Source organism: Chiloscyllium punctatum, chromosome 6 (genome assembly GCF_047496795.1).
Source record: "Chiloscyllium punctatum isolate Juve2018m chromosome 6, sChiPun1.3, whole genome shotgun sequence".
NCBI lineage: Eukaryota > Metazoa > Chordata > Chondrichthyes > Orectolobiformes > Hemiscylliidae > Chiloscyllium > Chiloscyllium punctatum.
The window spans coordinates 60,292,983-60,316,982 of NC_092744.1; the positions used below are offsets into that span (position 1 = coordinate 60,292,983).

At 39.2% G+C, this 24,000-nt stretch overlaps 1 protein-coding gene across 1 annotated transcript in view; it reads left to right on the forward strand.

Annotated features, from left to right (window-relative positions):
• Nucleotides 1-24,000, forward strand: part of LOC140478424 (uncharacterized) — a 361,667-nt gene that overhangs the window by 264,137 nt on the left and 73,530 nt on the right. Inside the window, exons 4-5 of the mRNA XM_072571690.1 lie at nucleotides 15,537-15,754; nucleotides 17,683-17,750. Coding sequence (XP_072427791.1) covers nucleotides 15,537-15,754; nucleotides 17,683-17,750 — 286 coding nt within the window. The remainder of the gene's footprint in view (nucleotides 1-15,536; nucleotides 15,755-17,682; nucleotides 17,751-24,000) is intronic.

A 24,000-nucleotide genomic window follows, 5' to 3' on the forward strand; every position in this document is an offset into this window, starting at 1 on the left:
CACCTGGCATCAACATCCCAGACACATGCCAGGGGCACTGGCCACACAAACACCACATCCATGGATGTGGGCATTGACACACATCAGCCACTGCAGAGTGGCCTGGCAAAGGTCATATCCATATACAGTGCACAACTGCACTTCAATTCCGCACTTGGAGCACACTGGCAACCGGTCTTGGATTGCTGCTGTAAGGTTACTTTAAGGGAAGGAATTTGCATCCAACTTATAGATTACAGCAGACTGCATCTCAGGGTTGCTCACTCTCCCAGATCTCATTCACTTCATGCTGACCTGGCTGCTCACAGCATTCCTTCCTTACTTGTCTTACTTTGACATTTGAAATGCGGATGTCTCAACCAGAGCTTGAGTGCTCACAGTATCTCTGTCCTGTTTTGCTGCTTAGTGCAGACACAAAGCTGTGCAGTGTATCATACTTGTCAGCTCTCATCAATCAAGGGGTTAGACATGTTGCTGTATGGCAAATTGCTATTTAGTCAATCTCACACCTACAGTGTTTGCCAGCAGCCAGCATCACAAACACACAGCAAGTGCATCAACCAAATGACCGTGTCTCAAACCCAAGTGGGAGCAGGCCTCAGTTGGGTCAAGCGAGTGCTGCTGTTAAGAGGTGTCAGTACAAGGCAACATCTGTCTTTGGTCATTTGTCACTTGGAGTGGTCATTGTAGGAAACAGACCCCATGATAGTCTGGGGAGTGGGTCATGCTTAGACCTGAGTGTTAGTGGAATGAGTTTCAGGAGGAGTAGCTGGGGCACTGTAGAGGTAGTGAGGTGGAGGGGATCAACTTCAGGGATTGTAGGCAGCAGCCTGTGATGTGAAGAGTACAAGGGTGGTGATGGAAAGAAACTCAGCACACAAATTGGGGAAGGAGGGTAGCACTTAGCAGGACATGGGATGCTGTGGGAGTAGGAGACAGCCAGGGATGAGAGGTGGACAACACCATTGTAGCCTGTGCAGCATGATGGTGGGCATCGACAAGCTATTGTGATGGGTGTCAGAGCCGAGATACACTGTTGGAGTCTTTATTTGAGATGCTGGGTAGAAACATGTGGGGGATTGATAGTGATGAGTGATGGTGCTTGAGCTTGGAGCACCTTATGATCAAGCTGAGCTTGGTTCTTTTGATGTCTAGCAGAACCTACATTTTCTTCAATAATCAATAGCTAAAAAAAAAGAGGCCTGCAAATGGAAAATGGTTGGGACCATGCCTGGAGTGGGGGGAGTCAGTATCAGTGTGCTGGCCAAAAATGCGGCTTCACATCCAAGTGACAGGAGGCCCTCTACAAGGGGACAATTTCCTCAATTTGGCAGCTACACAGAGCAGCTTCACATTATTTGCAACAATATGCATACAGTGTACAAGTATGTGGGACGCAAATGCTGGTTACAAGCAATGCTGATTATGTTATTGGTTCTTGCGAGTTCAAACTAGGCATCTGTGTGAAACAGAAGTAATCACAGGTAAACATAGGAGAGGCCCCAACACACCATAATGCACAGAGCTAATGCATGGCATTCCTAACGTGCATAGGGGCTTGGAATAGGTTCCTTCAACTCCTAGAACATAGAACATAGAACATAGAACATAGAAAAATACAGCGCAGTACAAGCCCTTCGGCCTTCGATGTTGCGCCGACCGAAGCCTACCTAACCTACACTAGCCCAATAACCTCCATATGCTTGTCCAATGCCCGCTTAAATGACCATAAAGAGGGAGAGTCCACCACTGCTACTGGCAGGGCATTCCATGAACTCACAACCCGCTGAGTAAAAAATCTACCCCTAACATCTGTCCTATACCTACCACCCCTTAATTTAAAGCTGTGTCCCCTGGTAACAGCTGACTTCATTAGCGGAAAAACGTTTTCACTGACAACCCTATCTAAACCCCTAATCATCTTGTACACCTCTATCAAATCTCCCCTAAACCTTCTTTTCTCCAATGAGAAAAGCCCCAAGTGCCTCAGCCTTTCCTCATACGATCTTCCTACCATGCCAGGCAACATTCTGGTAAACCTCCTCTGCACTTGTTCCAATGCCTCCACATCCTTCCTATAATATGGCGACCAAAACTGCACACAATACTCCAGATGAGGCCGCACCAGAGTCTTATACAACTGCAACATGACCTCAGGACTCCAGAACTCAATTCGTCTACCAATAAAGCCCAGTAGACCATATGCCTTCTTCACAGCACTATTTACCTGGGTGGCAACTTTCAAAGATAAATACAATGACTAGTAAATACAATGCAGGGCTCTCTGATATACAATGATGCTTGAGTGATGGAAGGTTGGGGGAAGGTTTCGTTATCCAGGTAGCATTTAGGGAGTAGGACATCTATTTCCCACATGATTGGTGCAGCATGTGTCAAAATGAGGTCCTACATCAAAGATCTGAGATGAGTTGATACAGGCGACTTCTTGCAAGAGTGCTCCAGTCTCTCACTCTATGGGGAAGTGTGCAATGTCTTCATTGTTCGAGATGAGACTGTTGATTGTTCTCATTGCCAAGAAGTTGTTCTGTACCTTATGTTACAAAAAGCATGAAAGCCTGATGAACTATCCACAGTAGGTATGATTATTGTAATTGCTGCAATAGAACAAAGGTGCAGGGGGATGGTGGAGGAACAGATATGCCAGGAGACCCTGAACCAGCAGTAAACTGCAAATGCTGAACAGCGTCCATATGAAGTGGTTGCAACTGAAGGGTTCCACAGGATGTGTCGGAGCCTCAGTAGGACCAGGGTATTTCATCCTGGATGTCATTACCTCCACATGAGTTAAATGCAGTGTTTGTGTGGGTAAAGGATATACAGAACACTGGCTGAACTATGCCAGCTACTGGATAAGGACCTGTGCCCTGAAGGGTAAGAATCAAGGTGACAGCTGCTTTGAACATCTAAATAACTGGATCCTTCCAGAGAGAAATGTAGGGGCAATGTGTGATCTCTCAGGTGTCCACCCACAAACCCATCCAGCCTGTGGCTGATGCTACTTGTGCCATATCAAACTGCTTTATCTCATTTTCCCATGTCAAGGTCAGTGCTGCAGCCTGGCCAGTAGGATTTGGTAACATAACTAGCTACCAGGCGGCACAGTGGTTAGCATTGCTAAATCACAGTGCCAGGGATCCGGGTTCGATTCCAGCCTTGGGCGACTGTCTTGTGTGGAGTTTGCACATTCTCCCTGTGTCTGCGTGGATTTCCTCCGGGTGCTCCAGTTTCCTCCCATAAGCCAAAGATGTGCAGTTTAGGTGAATTGACCATGTTGAATTGTCCATAGTGTTCAGCAATGTGTAGGTTAGGTACATTAGTCAGAATGTAGGGGAATGGGTCTAGATGGGTAACTCTTTGGAGGGTCGATGTGGTCTTGTTGGGCTGAAAGGCCTGTTTCCACTGTGCAGGGATTCTATGTTCTATGTGCCACACTGAGAATGCTAGGTCATATTGCAGCTGAGTTCAGCAATAAAAAGGATTCCATTCCATCAATGTGTAAATGATCTGTGATCATCAGTCTCACTTCTTTAGAGTTTCACACCTAGCACCCTGCCACAACTCCTACATTCTTCAGAACATTGGTGTCCCTACTGCATTTCAGGTTCAGATGTTTTGCAGGGCTGGTTAGTGGGGGGCACGGGTTAGTCACCGTAACCATTGCTAATGATTCCATTGCACAACCCCTGACTTAGAACAAGTGTAGCTTGTTCTTCCACCAGGACCACAATGAGGATAACCAGCCGATAGATGTCCAATAGACATCCTGCAGACCAGGTTCCCAGCCTGAACTGGTTTGAACAGGGCCTGCAATATACCATGGCAGACTGTGCCACACAACCCAAGCGTGCTGTGCTCTGCACAGCTGGAGTAGGCAACAAGGGAATGTGATGGATGCTGAGGATCTGGGAGATTGGCAGCAGTCTTCTGAGGATAAGATCATTGAGCAGGAGAAACATCATCTTGTACATAAAGGAGTGCAGCTTGATTAGGTGCTGCAGCCAGACAGGCAGTTGCAGTTGATGAGATCTGGGTGCAGTAATCAATCATGGACTGGAAAATAATTGTTGCTCCAAATCAATGGAATTTGTTTGTAAATTCTAGGAAAAGCTTGCAGCTTGTCTTTGTTAGATTTCTGTTTGCTTTTAATATTTGTAAATAAAAGTCACATTTTTGAATCGTTTAAGGCTCCCATGAATGTCATAGCCCCAGACTGAAATGGCCAACAGTGGTAAGATGCCCGGGTTCAACTATGTAGCGGGAAGTCTGGTAGATGGGAAGTGGCTGAGAACAGGTGAGTTGTGCAGTATTGTGCTTAAACAGTCATAGATGTAGAAATGTGCAATTGCATGGGCAAGGAAGAGTTAGTCATAATAGGGCTGTGAATCCTGGATATGGGTCCTTCCATTTTATTCTGCTATTTTAGAGTCTGCCCAATAATTTGGACTTCAGTTGGCTTGGGGAAAAAAAGACCAGAACACTAACTCTATATTCCTGTCCACAGATGCTACCTCACCAACAGAATATTTCTCATGGCCTTTTTTTTTAAATTTTTGTTTCAATTCTCAAATCCCTCAACATTTTCCTTCTGCATTTGGCTGCAATATGCTTGGTTTGTCACTCAGCAATAAATTAGACAGACCCGAGTAGAGTCTTGTGGACTCACTTGTAAGGCAACATTAATTCCCATCACCACATCTTATTTGTGCCTTTCTGAAGGAGGGGCACTGGACTCAAAATGTTACTTCTGCTTTCTCTCGACAGATTCTGATAGATCTGTTGAGTTTCTTCAGCAATTTCTGCTTTTGTTTGTGTACTGTTGCCTTTCCTGGCAGAAAAGCAAATCTATTTTCTCCTGTTTGTACCATCCGTTAATACATATTCACATTTCACTCTCTCCTTTACCAACGTTAGCTATCCATTTGTCCTTCGCTCTGAGCACCTTCACCATCTGTCCCACCTGCTCGTCCTTCCTCTGTCAGCAATATAAATGCAATCTTTTCAAGTCCCCTTCAGTTCTAAAGAAGAGTCTTTGGACTTCAAACATTTCCTTCTCCACAGGTGCTGCAGACCTGTTGAGTTTCCTGTATCATTTTCTGGTTTTATAATAGTTTAGGGAGTGCATTCAAATAGTAGCCTAGTAGCTGGTGGAATTCAAATTCAAAATAATTAATATACCTGGAATTGGAAGCTGGATTAGACTCAATGATGGGGACTGACGTACTGTGAAACTACAAGTTAGCTGGCATAAAAACCGATTTTGATCACTAGTGTGCTTTAAGGAAGGCAATCTGTTATACTTACATGGTCTAGTTGACCTGTGAATCTAGATTTACAACAGCATGGTTGGTTTTTAACTACCCTTCCGGTCAATTAGGGATGGACAACAAATCCTATCTTGACCACTGACACCTATTTCAGTGAAAGAAAACTAAAACAACAACAATTTTGAATTAAAAAAAACTTTTGTTTCTCAAGATGTAGGATCTGTTTATCTTAAGTTAAATTCTGTTGCTAATTGGAGAGAAGAGAAGAAATTTTGGTATATGGAATACATGCACACCAAAGAATGATTAAACATTTAATTTTATACTATTAGTGTTAGAAATAATTGTAAAATAATGAATGTGAAAACTTTTGTATCTGCATGAATTATGCTCCATAACATGATCACTTTGGAGTTAGTTTTCCCTCACACTATTTCTGAACCTGGACAATATGCTCACTTCCAACTGCTACTTGAAGTGTGAATTTGAACATTTTCCACATTTAATGCTGGGCACACATTGCCAAGAACAGAATTTCCACAGGAAATAATATTAATTAGTTTAGAATAATAAAACTTAAATGTTATATCTCACTGAGGTAAGTACATTCAAAATCAAGTCCCACTATTCCTGGAGTCAACACATCAATTAAAAGATCTTAAAAAGGTATTCTGATTTCACCAGTTTCTAATTTTCAGATTCATGTTGACCAGAAGTACAGACCAGATATCTGTATTCAAGAATTACTATTTATATTAAGTAAGTAATTTCTAGCTACAGGTAAACAATTATGAACAATTGGCATATAGCTCTATTAATTAAACTTTTAATCCCTTTCTAAACTTCCCATTTCTTATACATGCACGCACACACACAAAATATTGGTGTTACAAATAGAGGAAAACCTGCAAAAGCAGGCTAGCAAGCTCTGCTCACAGGATGGTTCTAGTGTTGCTCAAAACGCTACTTTGCGGTCTTCCTTCTTTAAATACTTCCATTGGTTTGCAGGAGGTACAGGAGCTGGTTCTCACTTAGAAAAAGTCTTGGACATATTAATTAAAAGTCATAGCTTGCAACAACTGCTTCAGGTTCAATAAACTGGTTTTCTTTAGGCTTAAAGTGGCTTTTACTGGAAGGAAAAGAGAGCTCTTGTGGAGATCTGAAGGCTTTTCATAATCCTGTTCACACCCCCAAGCTGTTCAGCTACCTGAGAACCAATCACACAGTAAGCAGAAGATCTTTGTCATTGATTACTGGTCACTCATCCACAAACCAATCAGCTATTTGATGAATTTAATAGTACAAACCCTTCAGCTCCAGTTCATCTGCAATCATTCCTCAACTACTGCTCAAACCAGCAGCTGTGTAAATGCTGCTAACAATGAGTGTTGGCATTCTGGTGTCTCCATTCTTCCTGGTGGTGGAAATTAAGTGAAGATTTGTACACTTGTTGTGTCTCACTGTGTCTCACACCTGCACACACACACACAACATGGGTCTGGGGAAAATATAAGCACTACCGCTGTTACTGCAATCTCCCTGACTGGTTTAACCAGTGTGGGTAGGCTGTCAGTTGCTGGGTGGGGTCCATCCAGGACTATAAATCTGTGCATGTTAGGCCAACTGGGCTAGCACCCCATGGCCTTGCTTTTGGTTTCCCCTTCCCAACCCACGAGAACCCCATTCCGCTCACGCTCACCCACTCCCAATAAATGCAACCTTACCATGTACAATTCGCCATCCTGGGATTCCAAGGGGTGTTGCATTGATAGCAGCCATGGCTGTCACCTTTGCACTGCCAACTTCTGGAGCTGCCAGCCTTTAAATAATTGACAGCTCTTGAAGGTCAGGACTCCCTCATCCTGAGTCCTAAATGTTGCAGAAAGCCCATCAGAACCAGCTTGATGGAAAATCCAGTGTATTGACCTACTTTCATAGACTAATAGTTTCTGTACTCCAAATTATCTCACTTTTGGTGTGAAAATAGAACATTCTGATCTATATTACATTTGTCTTGCCAGGATTACAAACATGAAAGAAGAACAGTTGTCACCAAACATTTTGTCCCCTTAATTGTAATTTCTTGTATATGCATGAGTTAACTGAGAAGCAAAATCTTGTGTTACTTGTACAATGACACACACAACCCTCCCCTCAATAAGCAAGTGTGTACAATACTTACGGGAGACATATTATTCTGAATTGGTAATGGTGGCCTCTGCTTCCAACTGGAGATTTGTTTTTATTTGTTTGTAGGATAAAAGTGTCATTGGCTAGGCCAACACTAATTGCCTGTCTCTAATTGCCATGGAGAACATGGTACTGAGCTGCTTTTTTGAACTGCTGCAGTATTTGGATTGTAGGATACCCACAATGCCATTAATAATGGAGTTCCAAGATTTTGATTCTGTGATAAGGAAGGGAAACTGATATTATTCCATCTGGCACCGTCTTCTCTCTGATACCTCACACTCTATCTCTGCGGCTGTACCCATCTCCCCACAAGACTCATGCTCTAACATCATTGCCCGCGACATGTACCCTATTCACCCTCACCCACTTACAACAATACTAACCTTGCATGCCCTCTGTGCTGCCTACTTGGTACAGCTCCCCACCCAGGATTGACATGCAAGAAACAGATTTGAGAAAGGAACATCCATTTATACATTATCTGAAGACGGTACGGATTCCCATTTGACTAATCAGAGTCTACCTGCCTGATCTGTGAACTAAGATTTCAGTGTTCCTGCTGCACCTCCAGCCAATGATCGCCCAAACTGTCAGCTTGTGTCCAAGTCTTGATGAGCGCAATGTTTGAGATTAATCTATAGCTGTTTGACCAAATGTAGAAGAAATTATGAAAATATCTAGGACAGAGAGGTTCAATTTTTTCTTGTTTCACCTCTTACCCCTTTAGGGTCACAAGGAGCCTTTCAAAGATTTGAAAATAGATACTTAACTGAGTTGCTTCTCCAACTCTAAGGTTAGAGTGACAGACCTTGACATCAAGACTGTACTCAGGCATCAAGAAGCCCGAGCAAAACTGCAATCAATGGGTATCAGGACGCACTTTCTCTGTTAGTTGGAATTCAACCTGGAACATACCTGGAAGATGGTTATGGTTGTTGGAGAATCTCAGAATATCTTTCAGGATACCTCAGCAGGAGTTCTACAAGGTAGTATCCCTAGGTCCAAATATCTTCGGCTGCTTCATCAATGGACTTCCTTCCATCATCAGGTCCAAAGTGGAGATATTTGTGGATTTCATAATGTTCAGAATCATTCATAACTCCTCAGATACTGAAGTAGTCCATGCTCAAATGCAACAAGATCTAGACAATTTTCAGGCTTGGGCTGCCAAATGGCAAGTAACATTCATATCACACAAATGCCATGCAATGACCATCTCTAATAAGAGACAATCTAATTACCATCCCTTGACATTCAATGATACTACCATCACTGAATCAACATCCTGGGGTTATTATTTACTAGAAACTCAGCTGGACTCACTACATGAGCATATTGGTTACAATAGCAGGTTAAGGCTGGGAATACTGTGGTGAGTAACTTGCCTCCTGACTCCCCAGAGCCTGACCACCATCTACAAAGCTCAGGTCAGGAGTGTGATGGGATACTCCTCACTTGCCTAGATGGATGCAGCTCCAACAACACTCAAGAAGCTTGACACCATCCATGGCAAAGCAACCGGCTTGACTGGTGCCATATCCATAAACATCCACAAGTCCACAACAAATGCTCAATAGCAGCAGAGTATACTTTTGGCAAGATGCACTGCAGAAATTCACCAAAGATCATTAGAACTACTTTCCAAACCTATGACCACTTCCATTTGGAAGGACAAAGGCAGCAAATACTTGGAAACAGTACCACTTACAAGTTCCCCTCCAAGCCACTCACCATCCTGACTTGAAAATACATTGCCGTCACTGTCGCTGGTCAAAACTTAGGAATTCCCTCCCTAAGGGCATTGTGGGTCTGCCTATACTAGATGGGCCTCAGTGGTTCAAGAAGGCCACCACTTCTCAAGAACAACTAGGGATGGGCAAAACCTGCTGGCCAGCTATCGACACCCACAACACACAAGTGAAAAAAAATGTATCGAGCTTCTACGAGGCTCGATTTGGGTTTGAGTTATCCCGTTGGGTTTGTCATTTTCATTGTGGCCACCCTGCCTGCTCCGTAAAACCTTGGAGTTAAGATCCCTCAAAGAAGGGAAAAATTAGGATTCTTGCCACAGCCTTCTGTTCAGTGGCTTCTGCTGAAAAGTAGGCATGTGGAATTTAGATACAGAAAAAGTTGTGATATTGTTTCCCTTGTATCAAATACCTCTTACACATATAGAATGGGAAGAATGAAATACCTGAGGCTTGCTGTCCATGAAATCACAGTTAGTAATGGATACTAGCAAGGGAAGGGATCAAAAATATAGCCCAACAAATTTTGATTTCAGTGTAAGTGTGTACATTACTCAAACATATGGATTTAGTTGCTATAAGAAAACTGACTTCAAAACTTGGTCCTGCAAAAATAAATTATTTTGAGTAAAATAAAAATGATAACACATTAAATGTATTTTTCAATGGGAGATCCATTTTTCCATGATACAATTTACTGCTGGATTCGGAAGTTTTCTTTACAAGATTATATTGTACTTGGCTTAAAACTACCTGAACGTATCTTGCCAAATGGCCATTTCCTGTTCCATGAAAGAGTGCTATGCACACCTAATTACAGAATTGCTCATCAAAAAAAGTTACATAAATCTGTTAAACTGTTTAAAACACATACATTTCTTTAACTTTTTTAAAGCACTTTTTATACATTTAAAATCATTTTCACTTGTTATATTATTTCTAGTCCTGCAAGTTGAATGTTTGAGCTAAATCAGTGAAAGCAATGGAAAAGGTTGTTGTGTTAGTGACACTGCCCAAGCTAAAACAAGAGTGAGGAAGTTATTGGCAATGTGACACAATTGTCTAAGAGCATGTATTGAATATTTAACCAACTTAGTTAACCAATATTTATCCTTTATGAAGTTTGTATAAAATGGAAATGCTGTTATTCCAGTACACCTTTTGGTATTAGTTTGTTTTGTTTCTGCAAGAACACTCTCCCTTTTTGGAAGGTTCTTGAATGGGAAACAGAACACAGCATTCCTCTGCTGCACAGAAGGCTCGATTATGCATTGTTCTAAATGACTAGTTTCAAAATTCCATGTGCTGCCCTTTTTAACCAGTTTCCCGTTCTGGTTCTGAAGTGATCATGTTGCTATTATAATGTTTGAACATCAGCCATTATGAATATATAAACTAAAAATGATGCAAAGGTGAGAAAAGCATCTTAATCATTGAGGTGCTGAATTGTTTCTATTGTTGGTTTTGGTTTCAAATACATATTAGTGCATCTTGTTTAAAATTTGTTTGTCAATTAAAGCTTTAATTGCTGAGGTGATTGTTCAAACATTGGGATTCAATATAGTCAATACATAAATTAACAAAGCTCTACTTGCTGATTTTGTAGTGAAAGGATCTCTAATCAGTTTTGAGTTTTCTGTGTTGATGTAAATGCCTTTTATTCATCTAGCAAAATATAACACTTTTTTCAGGATAAAATGCACTTGAGTGTAAAACAGAATATGAGTGATTAAATCAGGTGTACTTAGGAAATACACTATATCGATACACTATATCTATACTCATTAACTCGAATGGTGAAGTCAATGAAAATTCAAAGCACTCCATCTCAATAACAGGATGTTATCCAAAGCACTGTAAACTGAAAGGCCCATTTCTTTGATAACTATCCTATTACTACTGTCCAAATGCATAGGGTCTGTACAACTCTCTACAGCTCAATGCCTTTGGCAATGTTTAGATTTCATCTTGAACTGGTCCTTTCTTAGTGACCATAGCATCTCACTTGTGAGTTGAATTTGTCATAACTAGGTGTTCACTGTGTGGTGTTTCAATCTGACTCAGTTCTGTTGTAGGTTCTTCGATTGTGTCTCTTTGGCTTTCTTATTGAAGTTTGTTTGTACTGGAAACTGAGTTCTTTTCAGTTTTTATAGCAGAAGAAGATATTTCTTCCAAATCAGTACAGTCACAGCTTTTCATTTCACTGATGGTTTGAAACAAATTTCTTATTTCAACGTAACTAACCTCAGGGGATTCTGCTTTTTGTTTAGGTTCTTTCATGAGCTTATGGAGCACTGTAAAATCTTCCACCAGCTGTTCCATTACCAGCTGTTGTTTAACCCCATCCAACTTTTAAATGAGATTGAGATCAATGCATATCTTTGTACTCAGGATTAAGAATACCTAATTGTGAATTACCTATAGCTTTTTGAATATTTGGTGCCCTCTATGTTAGAGAGTAGCTTCTACTTTTAACATTATATATGAAGCTCTTGGAACGTGTGGTGAACTGCTATTAGCTATAAAGTGTTGGCTCAACTAAGGTGCTGTATTTAATAACATTATGACACTCACTCCTGTGTCTGACTTAGAATTTATGAGATGCCCAATGACATAAATGTTGGTTGCTAGAATGTTTCATCTGGGTCACAGTTTATCTAGGAAGTTTTTGTGTTTGCATACTATTGTTGTATCTAATTTACTCCTTGGTGTGTGTAATTCTTTATTTTTTTTCTTTTCTGCAGTAGTATTTCTGCGACTGTATCTTCTGCATACTTTCTGAAAGTGACCCATTGATTTACAGGAAAACATTTGCTTTATAATAGCTGGGCTGCCTTGGCTGAATCACTTTGACAAGGACATTTGGTGTCTGATCTCTGCCCAACCATTTTATTGGCTTGTCACTTGTGTCTCTTATGGTTCTGTCCCTTAAGAATTGAATGGATTCAAAGACCTCCTGTGCTCATCATGATCATTGCCCATCAGGATTGATTTGTGTTAGTTCTGGAACTCTGCTTCATTCACGATTTGAATGGCTTTCTCGAGTTCGGGTTTCTAAGGGACTTTAATAAATCTGACAAAGATTCATCAGTAATGTCTACTACAAATCAGTTTTCAGAATCCTGACAATGTTATTGAAGTTGCAACTCTCCACTGGTCTGTACAGATCATCAGTAAAGTCATCTATAGATTCCCTGGATGTTGAACTTGTCTGTAAATCATGCTCTTTCAAAAATTTTGTTCATTCTGAAAATTAAATAATTGCCAAAGGTATTCAATATCTATATTTAATACGTCTGTTGTTTCTTTTACCCTTAGTGCGTAATGACATCATCAGATATACTCCCAATTATGTACAGAAGTCTATCTACTTGTTCAGCTTTTAACTTAATATCCAGTATAAAAAGGAATCTATTCCTCAAGAATATTTTTCTCCAGGACATGCAATTTAACTTTGATTTGACCCATCTCTGAAATTAAATCTCCCTGGCAATACTATTTTGGATGACACTGCTTCCTAATGTGATATGGTATTTCATCTGCCTTAATCTGCCTTCGCTGCTGTACTGAAGGAAGTTCCAACTTTTTGTTTGTACTGAAGTATCCCCCAAAATGTCCATAACTAGAGCAGAATTGCACATTTCTTCAAATTGCCCCAAATTTATTTGCTTTAAATAATTAGGTTCATCATTTCTCCTGCTCTCCACTCCTTTATTTTGCAAATTTCTTTACTGGCCTTGTTATTTGCATTTTACTTAGCCCCGTCTGGTGGTATCCATGCCCTGTGGTGGTGATGCATGGTTTTAACTGATCTTTTAAATTCTCACCCTCTCAGCCTGAATTACTGCGACATTTAAAATAACCCCATTTTCCCTCTGTTTTCTTAAAAATTAGGTTTGGTCTCACGCAATCTCAGAGGCCTATTTAATTATTGGCTGGGTTTGTTCCCCACTCTCATTGATTGCCACCTTGAAATTCAGTTTCATATTTCCTTGATTTGCAGTGTAGATTCTAAAAAGTGCTTTGCGTGTAATTCTTTGAAGAATTCTTCAGTGTTAAGCATCGACATGAGGTATTTTGGGGTCCACTGGCTTCACAATCAGAAATATGTGGTTGGGTCACCAATGTGCTTAACTCATTCAGATTGGGTGCTGAAAAATTAACTCTTCAGATCTCATGCTGACCACCATGTTGCATGTGTAGCCACCTGTATCTTCTGAGTCTGCAGGTTCTTTTTCTGCTTATGTGGTCTAGTGTGTGTGAGGGTAGCTACATTCTGACTATTAATGATTATCGTCGTATTGTGCTGTTATGAAGTTGAAAGAGTGTATGTTCATTTTAAGGTTGAAAGTGTTTCCTGAATTATAAAGTAAATTTAAAGTACAGCCACAGCTGCCTAAACAGAACAGCTAAGAGATGGCCTGTTCCAAAATAGATACATGAAAGAATTGGCTGTTAAACGGACACTTGAGTTTTGGTTCCGTTTTGACAACAATTTACGTTTAACCAATTAATATAAACTATGCCCAGGACACTAAAACCCAAATGAGTTTAAATTTATTGTATTGGCAACATTGGACCAATGAGAGGGAATGATGTTGGGAGTATAAAAAATGCGGGTCTTTTGAAAATTGGTCAGAGCAACTGTCACTGAACAGCAGAGCAACTGCCATAGAGCTGGAGAGCTAACTGCCCGTCTAATATGAAAAACTCTCAAAGAAATCAGAAAGCACTATCTATCAAAAGGTACCTTTTCCTGTTAAAAAAAACTTGCAGTAAAAAGGAAGAAGAAGACCCAGGGAGAGGACAGCAGAATCAGAAGACCAGAAGGAAGACAGCATGTGTGACTGTGTAGACTTGAGATTAAGTTAATGCAATGTTTAATAATTCTTAGTGAGTTTTGAGAAGATTTGTAGCTCAGGTTGAGGTTCTGGATGTAGGTTTGCTCGCTGAGCTGGAAGGTTCATTTCCAGACATTTTGTCACCCTACTTGGTAACATCTTCAGTGGGTTGGTGATGTCATTTCCTGTGGTGATGTAATTTCTTGTGGTAATGTCGTTTCCTGTTCCTTTTCTCAGGGGGTGGTAGATGGGTCTAACTTGATGTGTTTAGACCGCATCTACCACCCCCTGAGAAAAAGAACAGGAAATGACATCACCACAGGAAATTACATCACAAACCCAAAGAAGTCCAAACATATAAATAGAAAGCAGGAATCATCAGCAGTTCTTCACCCGGATGCCCGCAGAAGATGTTACCAAGTAGGGTGACGAAATTTCTGGAAATGAACCTTCCAGCTCAACGAGCAAACCTACATCCAAAATGTTTAACGATTGCATTAATCGAACAGCATATTGATAGAATTGTGTTCAGTTAAGGGATAGTGGTTAGTTAGGGGAAAGAGTGTTCGGTTTCTTAATAGTTTTGTTTAATGTTCACCATTAGAGTAAGGAAAATAAATTATTATTTGTCTTCAAATAGTGGAAATTAGCAGTTCTCTTTCACTCACTCACATATTTTAACAGATTACGAGGTGAGGTGAGCTTTTCTGGGTGTTTGGTTTTAATTAACAGAGGGGCTCAACCTCCGCATTGTAACAGTGTTAGCAAGATGTAGTTTGTTGCATCTCTGCACCTATTTACTAATTATAATAGGCTCAACATTACTATAATGATGGTTGGGAGGACTGAGCCTTGGAGATGTCTCTCTCTCTATCTCAGGAGATTCTACTTTACTCTCCCTGATGACATCATCACCGTGGGTGATGATCATTGTAATCAATTTCAGACTCTTCCAGACCCACATACAACAGCTACTCCCTTGTGAGGCTGCACCACAGCCCTACTTTTCTTGACTTCTTGGATGGCATCTAACCTTTACCTAAGTAATATATAAATAGAAGTTTGTGGGTGAAATTTGTCTTCAGTGAAAGCATTCCATTGATTGCAAATGAATAGCTCATGTTGTGCTGTGCCTGATTTTCTTTTCCTTACCTTCAGTGAGCATAGGAAATCTACTAACATGTAGTTAAAGTTGTAGTAACAGCTCAATGATTATACGGAAATGGAACGTACATGGGAATTCTGTTTGTCTCTGTCCTATGTCATTCAGCCTGCCCCATCTGTTGCATGTCACAAAAGTCAAATTTCTCCCTCACAATATTTACAACTGGAACTAAAATTGTAATATTTGCTTAGAATAAAATCCCTAATGTGAAATTGTTGATTCCGAGAAACAATAATAACTTATATTTTTGTTGTCTATTTCATGGACACAAATGTTTTACTGATTTCCTTTCCAATTCACTCAGAATGAACAGTTATTGAGATCACCTTTTTCTCTGCTATCAAGCTCAGAAAGAAATTGGACAATTCCTCCTTCTGACAGACAGCTATTCTACAGACCAGAGAGAACACATAAATACCTGTCTGCTAGTGTCTATGGTTCAACTGTGTATGATCTCACAGAGAAGGATAGAATACGCAATCGCGCCACAGATATTCAGCTGGGTCGACCAACCAGATCAAGGTATTGTTGAAATTAACATTATTTTTAGTCAATGATTCTTAAATGTTTTGATGTTGCATTAATTAGTTAATGTAAACTTTTGTTCTAATTAAACTAAAAGCCACAAGTTGAGTTGTGCTTCTCCAATCTTCTTCTCCCCTTTTTTTTCAAAAGGAACATGGAGATAGAAACATTGCAAGGACAAGAAATGTTGCCAGGAAAGACTGTTGACTTACCATTGGCAACCAATCCATTATGATTTTCAGGCAGTCAGGGAGGCAAATGCAATGTTAGCATTCGTTTTGAGAGAGCTAGAATACAAGAGCAGGGATACATGGCTGAGACTGTACAATGCTCAGGTTAGACTGCATTTAGAATATTGTGAGCTGTTTGGACCCCATATTTAAGGAAGGATGTGCTGGCATTGGAAAGGGTCCAGAGGAGGTTTACAAGAATAATCCTGGAAATGAAGGGCTTGCAATATCAGGACCAATTGACGACTCTGGGTCTGTGCTTGATGGAATTAGAAGGATGAAGAGGGGGGGGTGGTTCTGATTGAAACTTACAGAACACTGAGAGGCCTGGAGAGAGTGGACTTGGAGAAGATGTTTTCACTAGTAGGATAGACTTGGAATGAGGGCACAGTTTCAGAGTGAAAAAAAAAGACCCTCTGTACCTGAGGAGGAATGTCTTCAGCCATTGAGTGGTGAATCTGTGGAACTCAGAAGGCACTGGAGGCCAAGTCACTGAGTATGTTTAAGACAGAGATAGATAGGTTCTTGTGCAAATCAGCCATGATCAAATGCAAGGCCAAACCCAGTGGGCTGAATGGCCTAATTCTGCTTGTACATTATATGGTCTTAAGATCTATCCTGCACTCTAGGTTGTACATATGTGGAGGTGCTCATTTATAGCACTACTTACAAGGATCATATGCTGAATGAAATAAAGCTGGGAGCAAGTCCAAATATGATATTTTACTTGTTATTGTGTGAACTTTTGATCCATAAAAGCTTTCTTACTTTCATTTCCTTGCTGCTTCATGTGCTTGTTACATTTCCCTGAAATTTCAACCTGCAAATTAATTGCTCCACTGATTATAGCAATCTATTGGGCCTCGTGCAGACATCATTAGGTGAGTGGATGTCCTGAACCCTCCCCAGACTGTTATGTCTTCATTTAATTTTAGCTCCATTTAGTCAGCATACAATACATTTTATTCAATAATTTGGATTTTTTGAGTTCTTTGGCATTTTGCACCCCTCGCCCAATCCCCTCATGTATTTTATTGGCAATAATGGCATTCCTCCGTATCAAAAAATGGTTGAGTGTTGACATGTTCTGCTCAACTTTGACACCACTTGACATGAGCACACAAGCATATTCTGGATAGCAATCAGAAGCAGGAATTGATATTTGTTACCAGCCTAGCAGAGACCAGGATTCTGGGACCTTGGACTGTATGGGTAGGGTTGAAAAGATATACATGGAAGCAATGGATCGGGGCCTGGAATGTTAGTGTTGATACCTTGACTGTTTTATGCTCGTATACAATTCCTTTCCACTTAATGGTGGCCAAAAACAAATTGCATACTAATTTGCTGAGCACTTGATTCGAATATGCATACAATGCAATATCGAAGCTTTAACCTAGCAAGGTTTTGCTGTTGCATGTCACATCCTTAAGAAGTGAAACTAAGACTTACGGGATGTTGCACCAGTGACAAAAAAGGTACATTTTCAATCAATTACAGCACTGTTTTATTGATTCAAGTAATAAGACAACCTGTACACAACCTTACATGCTGCCTTTTTCAAACATCACTGCTTTTAACTATAGTTAAAAATAATTGCTTGGATTCTTAAATAAAAAGTTTTAATGATGTTTAGCTTTATTATGAGTAGGTGCTGGTAAATGTTGTGATTTCTCAGTTTTTCTTTTTGCCTAGTCTTCTAAGAGCCAAATATTGTTCTCTATCAACATTCAGTGACCAACGCAGCAGAGAAAAGGAACAAAGTAAGTTGTGAAATAAATTGTATCATGTTACATTCTGCATTGAAACTCATTGATAATGAAAAAATTTTACATGTCATTAATGACCCTTTCCATGCTGTGTAATTGTATGAATGTACATTCTGTTATAGATGGGTCTGGATTTTTATAATCTTGTTAGGTTTAGAGTGGGCATGAGATTGAGAGTCACACATTGAGGCAGTAAAACTATGTCTAAATTGTTGCTTGTGAGTCTGGACTATATCTGTGACAACAAGACTGTCCTAAAAAAGCACACCTACAAACCTACAAAAAGATAAGTCTGTCTTGAATCTCTGCTGTTCAGATTCATTGAACTGTTTGAGAGTTGGAGACATTCTGATGCATAAGAGAGATACGTATCTGAACAGTTTGCTCCAATCTTGATCTCATTTTGTAGAAAGGCACAGTTCCATTCTGGAGTTGATGTGACAAAAATGATCTTATCTAATAGGTACAATGTACTTGCTGCTTGGGATGATACAATTAAAGACTGTCAGAAGGACAACTAAAATTTGACCATGGTAACTCATTGCAGGTGGCTAAGGGTTTGAAAGGAGGAGGAGAAAAGTAATTTGGTAGCTGTTGGGACTTGATAATTACTTGCCTGATGCTGAGGTGAAGGACATTTGAAAGTAACCTGAAAGGACATTAGAAGTATGGGGAAGAAGCACTGTGATCCATGCTGGGATTAACAACATAAGGAAGAGTAGGCAGGAAGTCCTGTTTAGAAAGTACAAGAAAAAGAGCTGATTTAAAGAGCAAGGACTCACAGGGTTTAACCTCTAGATCACTACCTAAAACACATGTAATTTGATGTAGAAGTAAGAAGGTTAGCATGTGCCTGAAAGAATGGTATGAAAAAGAGGGGTTCCACATATTCCACTTTAGCAGTTCAAAAACAAACAGAAGTTAAGAGAGTAAAATATTAGTCAGAAATTGGGCTTTAAGCAGTAATTGTGAAGGAAAATCTGAAGAGTGTAAAGTAGTTAAACTAGAAGAAAGAAATAAAACATGAAGGGACTTGTGGTACTAATACTGCTGCTTCGAAGCCAGGTCTTGTTAGTCATGGAGAGCTGAGCCATTGGTGTAGTTAAGCCAGGGTACATTGGAGTTAATCCCCAGCCTGTCTAAATAAAGAAAGTTGTCGCAAGCAGCGCATCCAGCTGTAATCCACCTGCCAAGCCTTAAAAAGATATGGTTTATTTGAATGACAATGGAGAGGGGTGATTAGCCAGCATTGTGGTGATCACTTAATGTATGAGAAAAATCAAAATTAACAGAGAGAATTAAGAAATATGTGAATGAAGTATTAGAGCAAAAGGGCAAGTGAGGATATATGATCCAAGTTATTGTTCGGAATAAAAAGAATTCCAGGTAGAAAGTCAACATGGAAGCCATGGTGTGGTAACATGGGTGCAAAACAATCAGGATTATAAACTGAATAATTAAACAGGTCATAACATCTACAGTAACAATAGGAAAAGTAAGGCAGTGGGATAAACAGTGTGGACAATTCAAGGATGAAACATTCAATGATAAGCTAGAATATATAAGGAGAGGTTAGCAGGCATTGTAGAATGGGTTTACTTAAGGAATAGAAAAGAATTTAAGACTAGTGGGTGTTGCCATTAGTCGCCTGGTATCAGGAGAGGGATGGTTAAATGTAGAAATGCAGAGATTAGACACACTTATAACAAAAGTACAGTGGTTCAATGTTGGATTTGAAAATTTTATCAGATAAGCAGAATAACTCATATTTGAAAAGTAAGGAGTTCTGATTTACCACAATAATATGCCCTAAAACCAAGTAAGCATGAAAGACTTGGATTTAATAATGAGCAATTAACCAGACTTTCTTTGTAATCATTCATGGAATATTGGTGTTGCTGGGCAGTGGCATAAACTGCTAAAGGTCATGTGGGATAGGGTTGATATGAATGTTCTATATCAAGTGACGCAAAAGACAAAGGCACTGCTTATTCAAACAATGCAAAGGGTTTTATTAGTTATGTGCATTCATAGCATTTGAAGAGTCTGTCTCCATGATTGTACAAAAAAGTCACGCAACACCAGGTTATAGTCCACAGGTTTATTTGGAGGCACTAGCTTTCAAAGCACTGCTTCTTCTCCAATGGTCGTGAAGCAGGACCATAACACACAGAATTTACAGTAAAAGATTACAGTGTCATGCAGCTGAAATGATAAACCTAGATCAAGTCTTTCATCTTGTGGAATTCATTTGCTCATTTCAGTTATTTAATAAGTAAATCCCAGAACTTCTTTTAAGTCACATTCTCAAGATAACTTCAGGTTTTCTAATAAAATGTGCCATCTCAGCTCAGACAATGCATTAAAAGTGTGAGGTTAAAGCCCGTCTCTGTCCCAATCTTGGTTCTATTTTTAAAGTAGGATTTATAGAATATTACATGGATTGACTGTAAGTTATGCATTTTTTGAGCAAAATAGAACGTACCTACAAATATAATTCTGCAAATACAAATTCACTCCATAAACTTATAAGTGTGTGAATGCAAGTGAGATAGAGTGAGTGTGTGCATCTGAATGTATGCATGTGGGTATGAGTGCATGTGAGAGAGTGCGTTGTGTGTGCGTGCAGGAGAGAGTGAGTGAGAGTGTGCATGTGAGTCACACACCCACACCTACACTCTCACATGTACACATGCTGTCTGTCTCTCTTGCACACAGACACATATAAGTTTTTGGGGTGAATTTGTATCTGCAAAATTTTATTTGCAGGAACATTCCGTTTTGCTCAAAAATGCATAACCTACAGTCAATCCATATAATATTCTATAAATGTCTCTTTAGAAATAGAACCAGTCTGACTCAAGATTGGGACATAGATGGACTTATCCTCACACCTTTAATGCAATGTCTGAGCTGAGATGGGACCTTTTGTTAGAAAAGCTGAAGTTATCTTGAGAATGTGACTTAAAAGAAGTTCTGGGATATTAAAGAACCAAAATGAACAAACTCATTCTAAAAGATGAAAGGTAGTCTAGGTTTATCATTTCAGCCACACGACACTGTAATCTTTTGCTATAAATTCTGTGTCTTATGGTCCTGCTTCACAACCACCTGATGAAGAAGCAGCGCTTCGAAAGCTAGTGCCTCCAAATAAACTTGTTGGACTATAGAATCACAAGAAATTCAAAATGATTACAGTACTTCATGACTCCTTACAAGACAAACGCATCTCTGGTTGATACACTGAGAGAGAGTGCATCCTTTTGTGGGTTAGTCAATTCTTCCACAGTATGCATTCCATATCACTTGTGTTGTTTGTCTAAATAATTAAGGCCCTAACAGTGCCAATTATATAGTAATGGGGTCTTTTATGCTAAAAACAGGTCTCCATTTTATCTGCTTTTACAACTTTCAACTTGGGCCAAAACATTTCTTTCGAGCTTTATAACATTATAGTGGCCATCCTCCCTTTGTGACATGATTTCCCCTCAACCTGTCTACCATCATCTGTCCTTAACCAGATTAAAGATGATTTCTATCATTTACAGACATTATAGTGGCTATATCCCCTTTGTGTGATAAAAATGATTTGCTTTCTTTGTCTGTGTGCAGGTGCAGAATTCAGGTTAAATGTGTTACTACCCCTCTCAGTGCCTCCAGCTGTGTTTCACCTCTAGTATCTGAGCTAACTCATATTTCTATATTTTTTACTTCATGTAGGTCCATCCACAGTTAAAATCTCAATGGTGCTTGAATATTTATCTAGTAGCAAACAGGGTATATTTCAGTTCAGTGTAGTTTTTAAAAGAAAGAAACGTGAAACAGCTACTAATGTTTTAGATTTCGCTAAGGCTAACTTCACTGTGATGGGACAGAAACTATCCATGAATTGAGTAAGTCTGTTAATCAGTAAAATGCCTGAAGATCAGTGGGGTATATTCTGAAAATAATTTAATGAAATATAAAACTATTGCTGATCCCTGAGGGGTAAGATCTTTACTTTTCAAAAATAACCACTGACAACTGAAGAGGTTAAGAGAAAACTATAACCAGAAGTGAATAAGCATACAAAAATGTACAAAATAGAACAGATCTGAGCAAACAGAAGAGATACAAAAAACAACAAAAAAGACTCAGTGGAAAGAAACTTGCAAGGAATGTCAAAACCAATACAAAAAACTTTACAATTGCATTAGGACAGTTTGGAAGAATTATCTTCCACAAAAGGTGATTGAAGCTAGATGAATTATTGATTTTCAAATCTAAGATTGACTGATATTTGTTGATCAAAGGTTTTAAGAGATAAATGGCTAAGATAGACATATGGAATTAGTTAGTAGATTGCTCAATCATTGAATGGGTGGAATAGACTCCAAGGGTGAATTGACTATCCCAGTTCCTGTGTTGATGTCCTATGTCCCTGTTCCTGTTTCCAGAAACATCCTATGCTTCTGGTGTAATTTCTGGCAAAGTTTTTAGTTTGTAGCAATGACTGGTGATAATGATGATAGGCAAAATGATTAAATGCCACTTAACCTTGTAATTAAGGGGTGGAATAGCAAGAGGAACAATGATAAATTTCAGGGTTAAAGACTGGCAAGGTGAAGGTGGACTTCATACTGGTAGAACACTTTAAACATGCTCTTACAGAAATGTAATGGGTTTAAATTACCGATATGGCAGGAGCTGAACAGAAGCAATAAAGTGCTAATGAACATTGAGAAAGTAGGAACAGTAGTTATCAAAGTCTCCATGCCATTGCCATTCTCATTGTAAGTTAATGAGATATGGAATGAATTACTGAAGCTTGATATCAGTTACCACACGCTCGGCTTTTCAATTCATTAGTTCTTTTTGCTTGAAATACTGTCTGCTAACTCAGCATCCAATGGTTAGGTTTTGTCCCTAAATAAACAATAATTAAACTGATTGAAGATCATTAAATTTTTAAAAAGTGGCACACCTGCTTGACTTCTGAATGAAAAAGATAAGCATTCATATCTTATTACAAGAAACTGAGAAGAATAGAGAACATTTTAGTTTATAAAACAAATCTATTTATGAGAAAGGGAAGGAGAAAACTATGATACGTTGCTGCATTTGTAATTTTGTGATCTGGCAATGTTGCTCTAAATCCCACCGTGGGGTCTGATGGAATTTACATTTAAAGAAAACAATCTGGGTGAATTTGCAAAACCACTGTGGTGACTAAGAAACTATCTTCTTTTTGTAAAATTTCAGCTAGATCTCTTCATATCCTTGAGAGAAGGAATCTGCTAGCCTTAACTGGACTGGCCTATATATGACGCCAAAGCCACTTTTGATATTGCTGAGCTGTTGTAATTAACTATATGCTGATTTATACATTCTAAGTCTGAAGTTAATCAATAGATTTATTTTCAAATGAGCCTATAACATTTGACATGAAGGAAATCCAATCTGATGTCCATTATGAAGTAACATGCTTGAAAGCTATGGTAATATATAAACAAAACACTTTTCTGGGAGATTAACATTTTCTCCATATAATTTGGTCAGCTTATTTGAATTGAAGCCAAAAACACTTTTGGCTTCTGAATTAATTCGTAAAGTCTTTTTTTTGATCATGAGCAAATAAAACATTCCTTGTGTTCTCAAATTGTATGTTTAACGTGTAAAGATGTTTGTGCCATTATCAGGTTAATATTGGATTAATAACACAATTAGGCAATGACCTTAGCACAATAGTAATGTCATAAGATGAGGAAATCTGAAGAAACAGCCTACCTCTCTGAAAATGAGTTCAAATCCCACTTTGGATTTGAATTAAGTTAATAAATCTGTAAATTAAAGAAGCTTGTTCATGCAACCATTCTTGTTAAGGGAAGGTAGTCTGCTATCCTTGCTGTGGCCTGCATGTGACTCCAGCCCACAAAGCAATGTGGTTGACTCTATTCAGGGGCAATTGCAGCAAGTGGCTGGCAAAGCCAGAGAGAACCACACTCTATAAAAGAATAAAAGGGAAAAAAATACTTGATAGGTGCTCTTTGACCATAGTGACTGTAATAAAACATAAATAATTAACAGGGATAGTTTTATTTCATAGCAAACATTCAGGAAGTTGGTATAAGGACTGTAAATGGCCATTTAAGCGAAGTTCACTTTGTATAACATCTAGCTTACATTTTAATTTTCTGTTTTCCCCGGCCAGAAAGTATTAACAGGATGTTTAACCACGTGAGACAAAACAAACAAAACTGAGTCT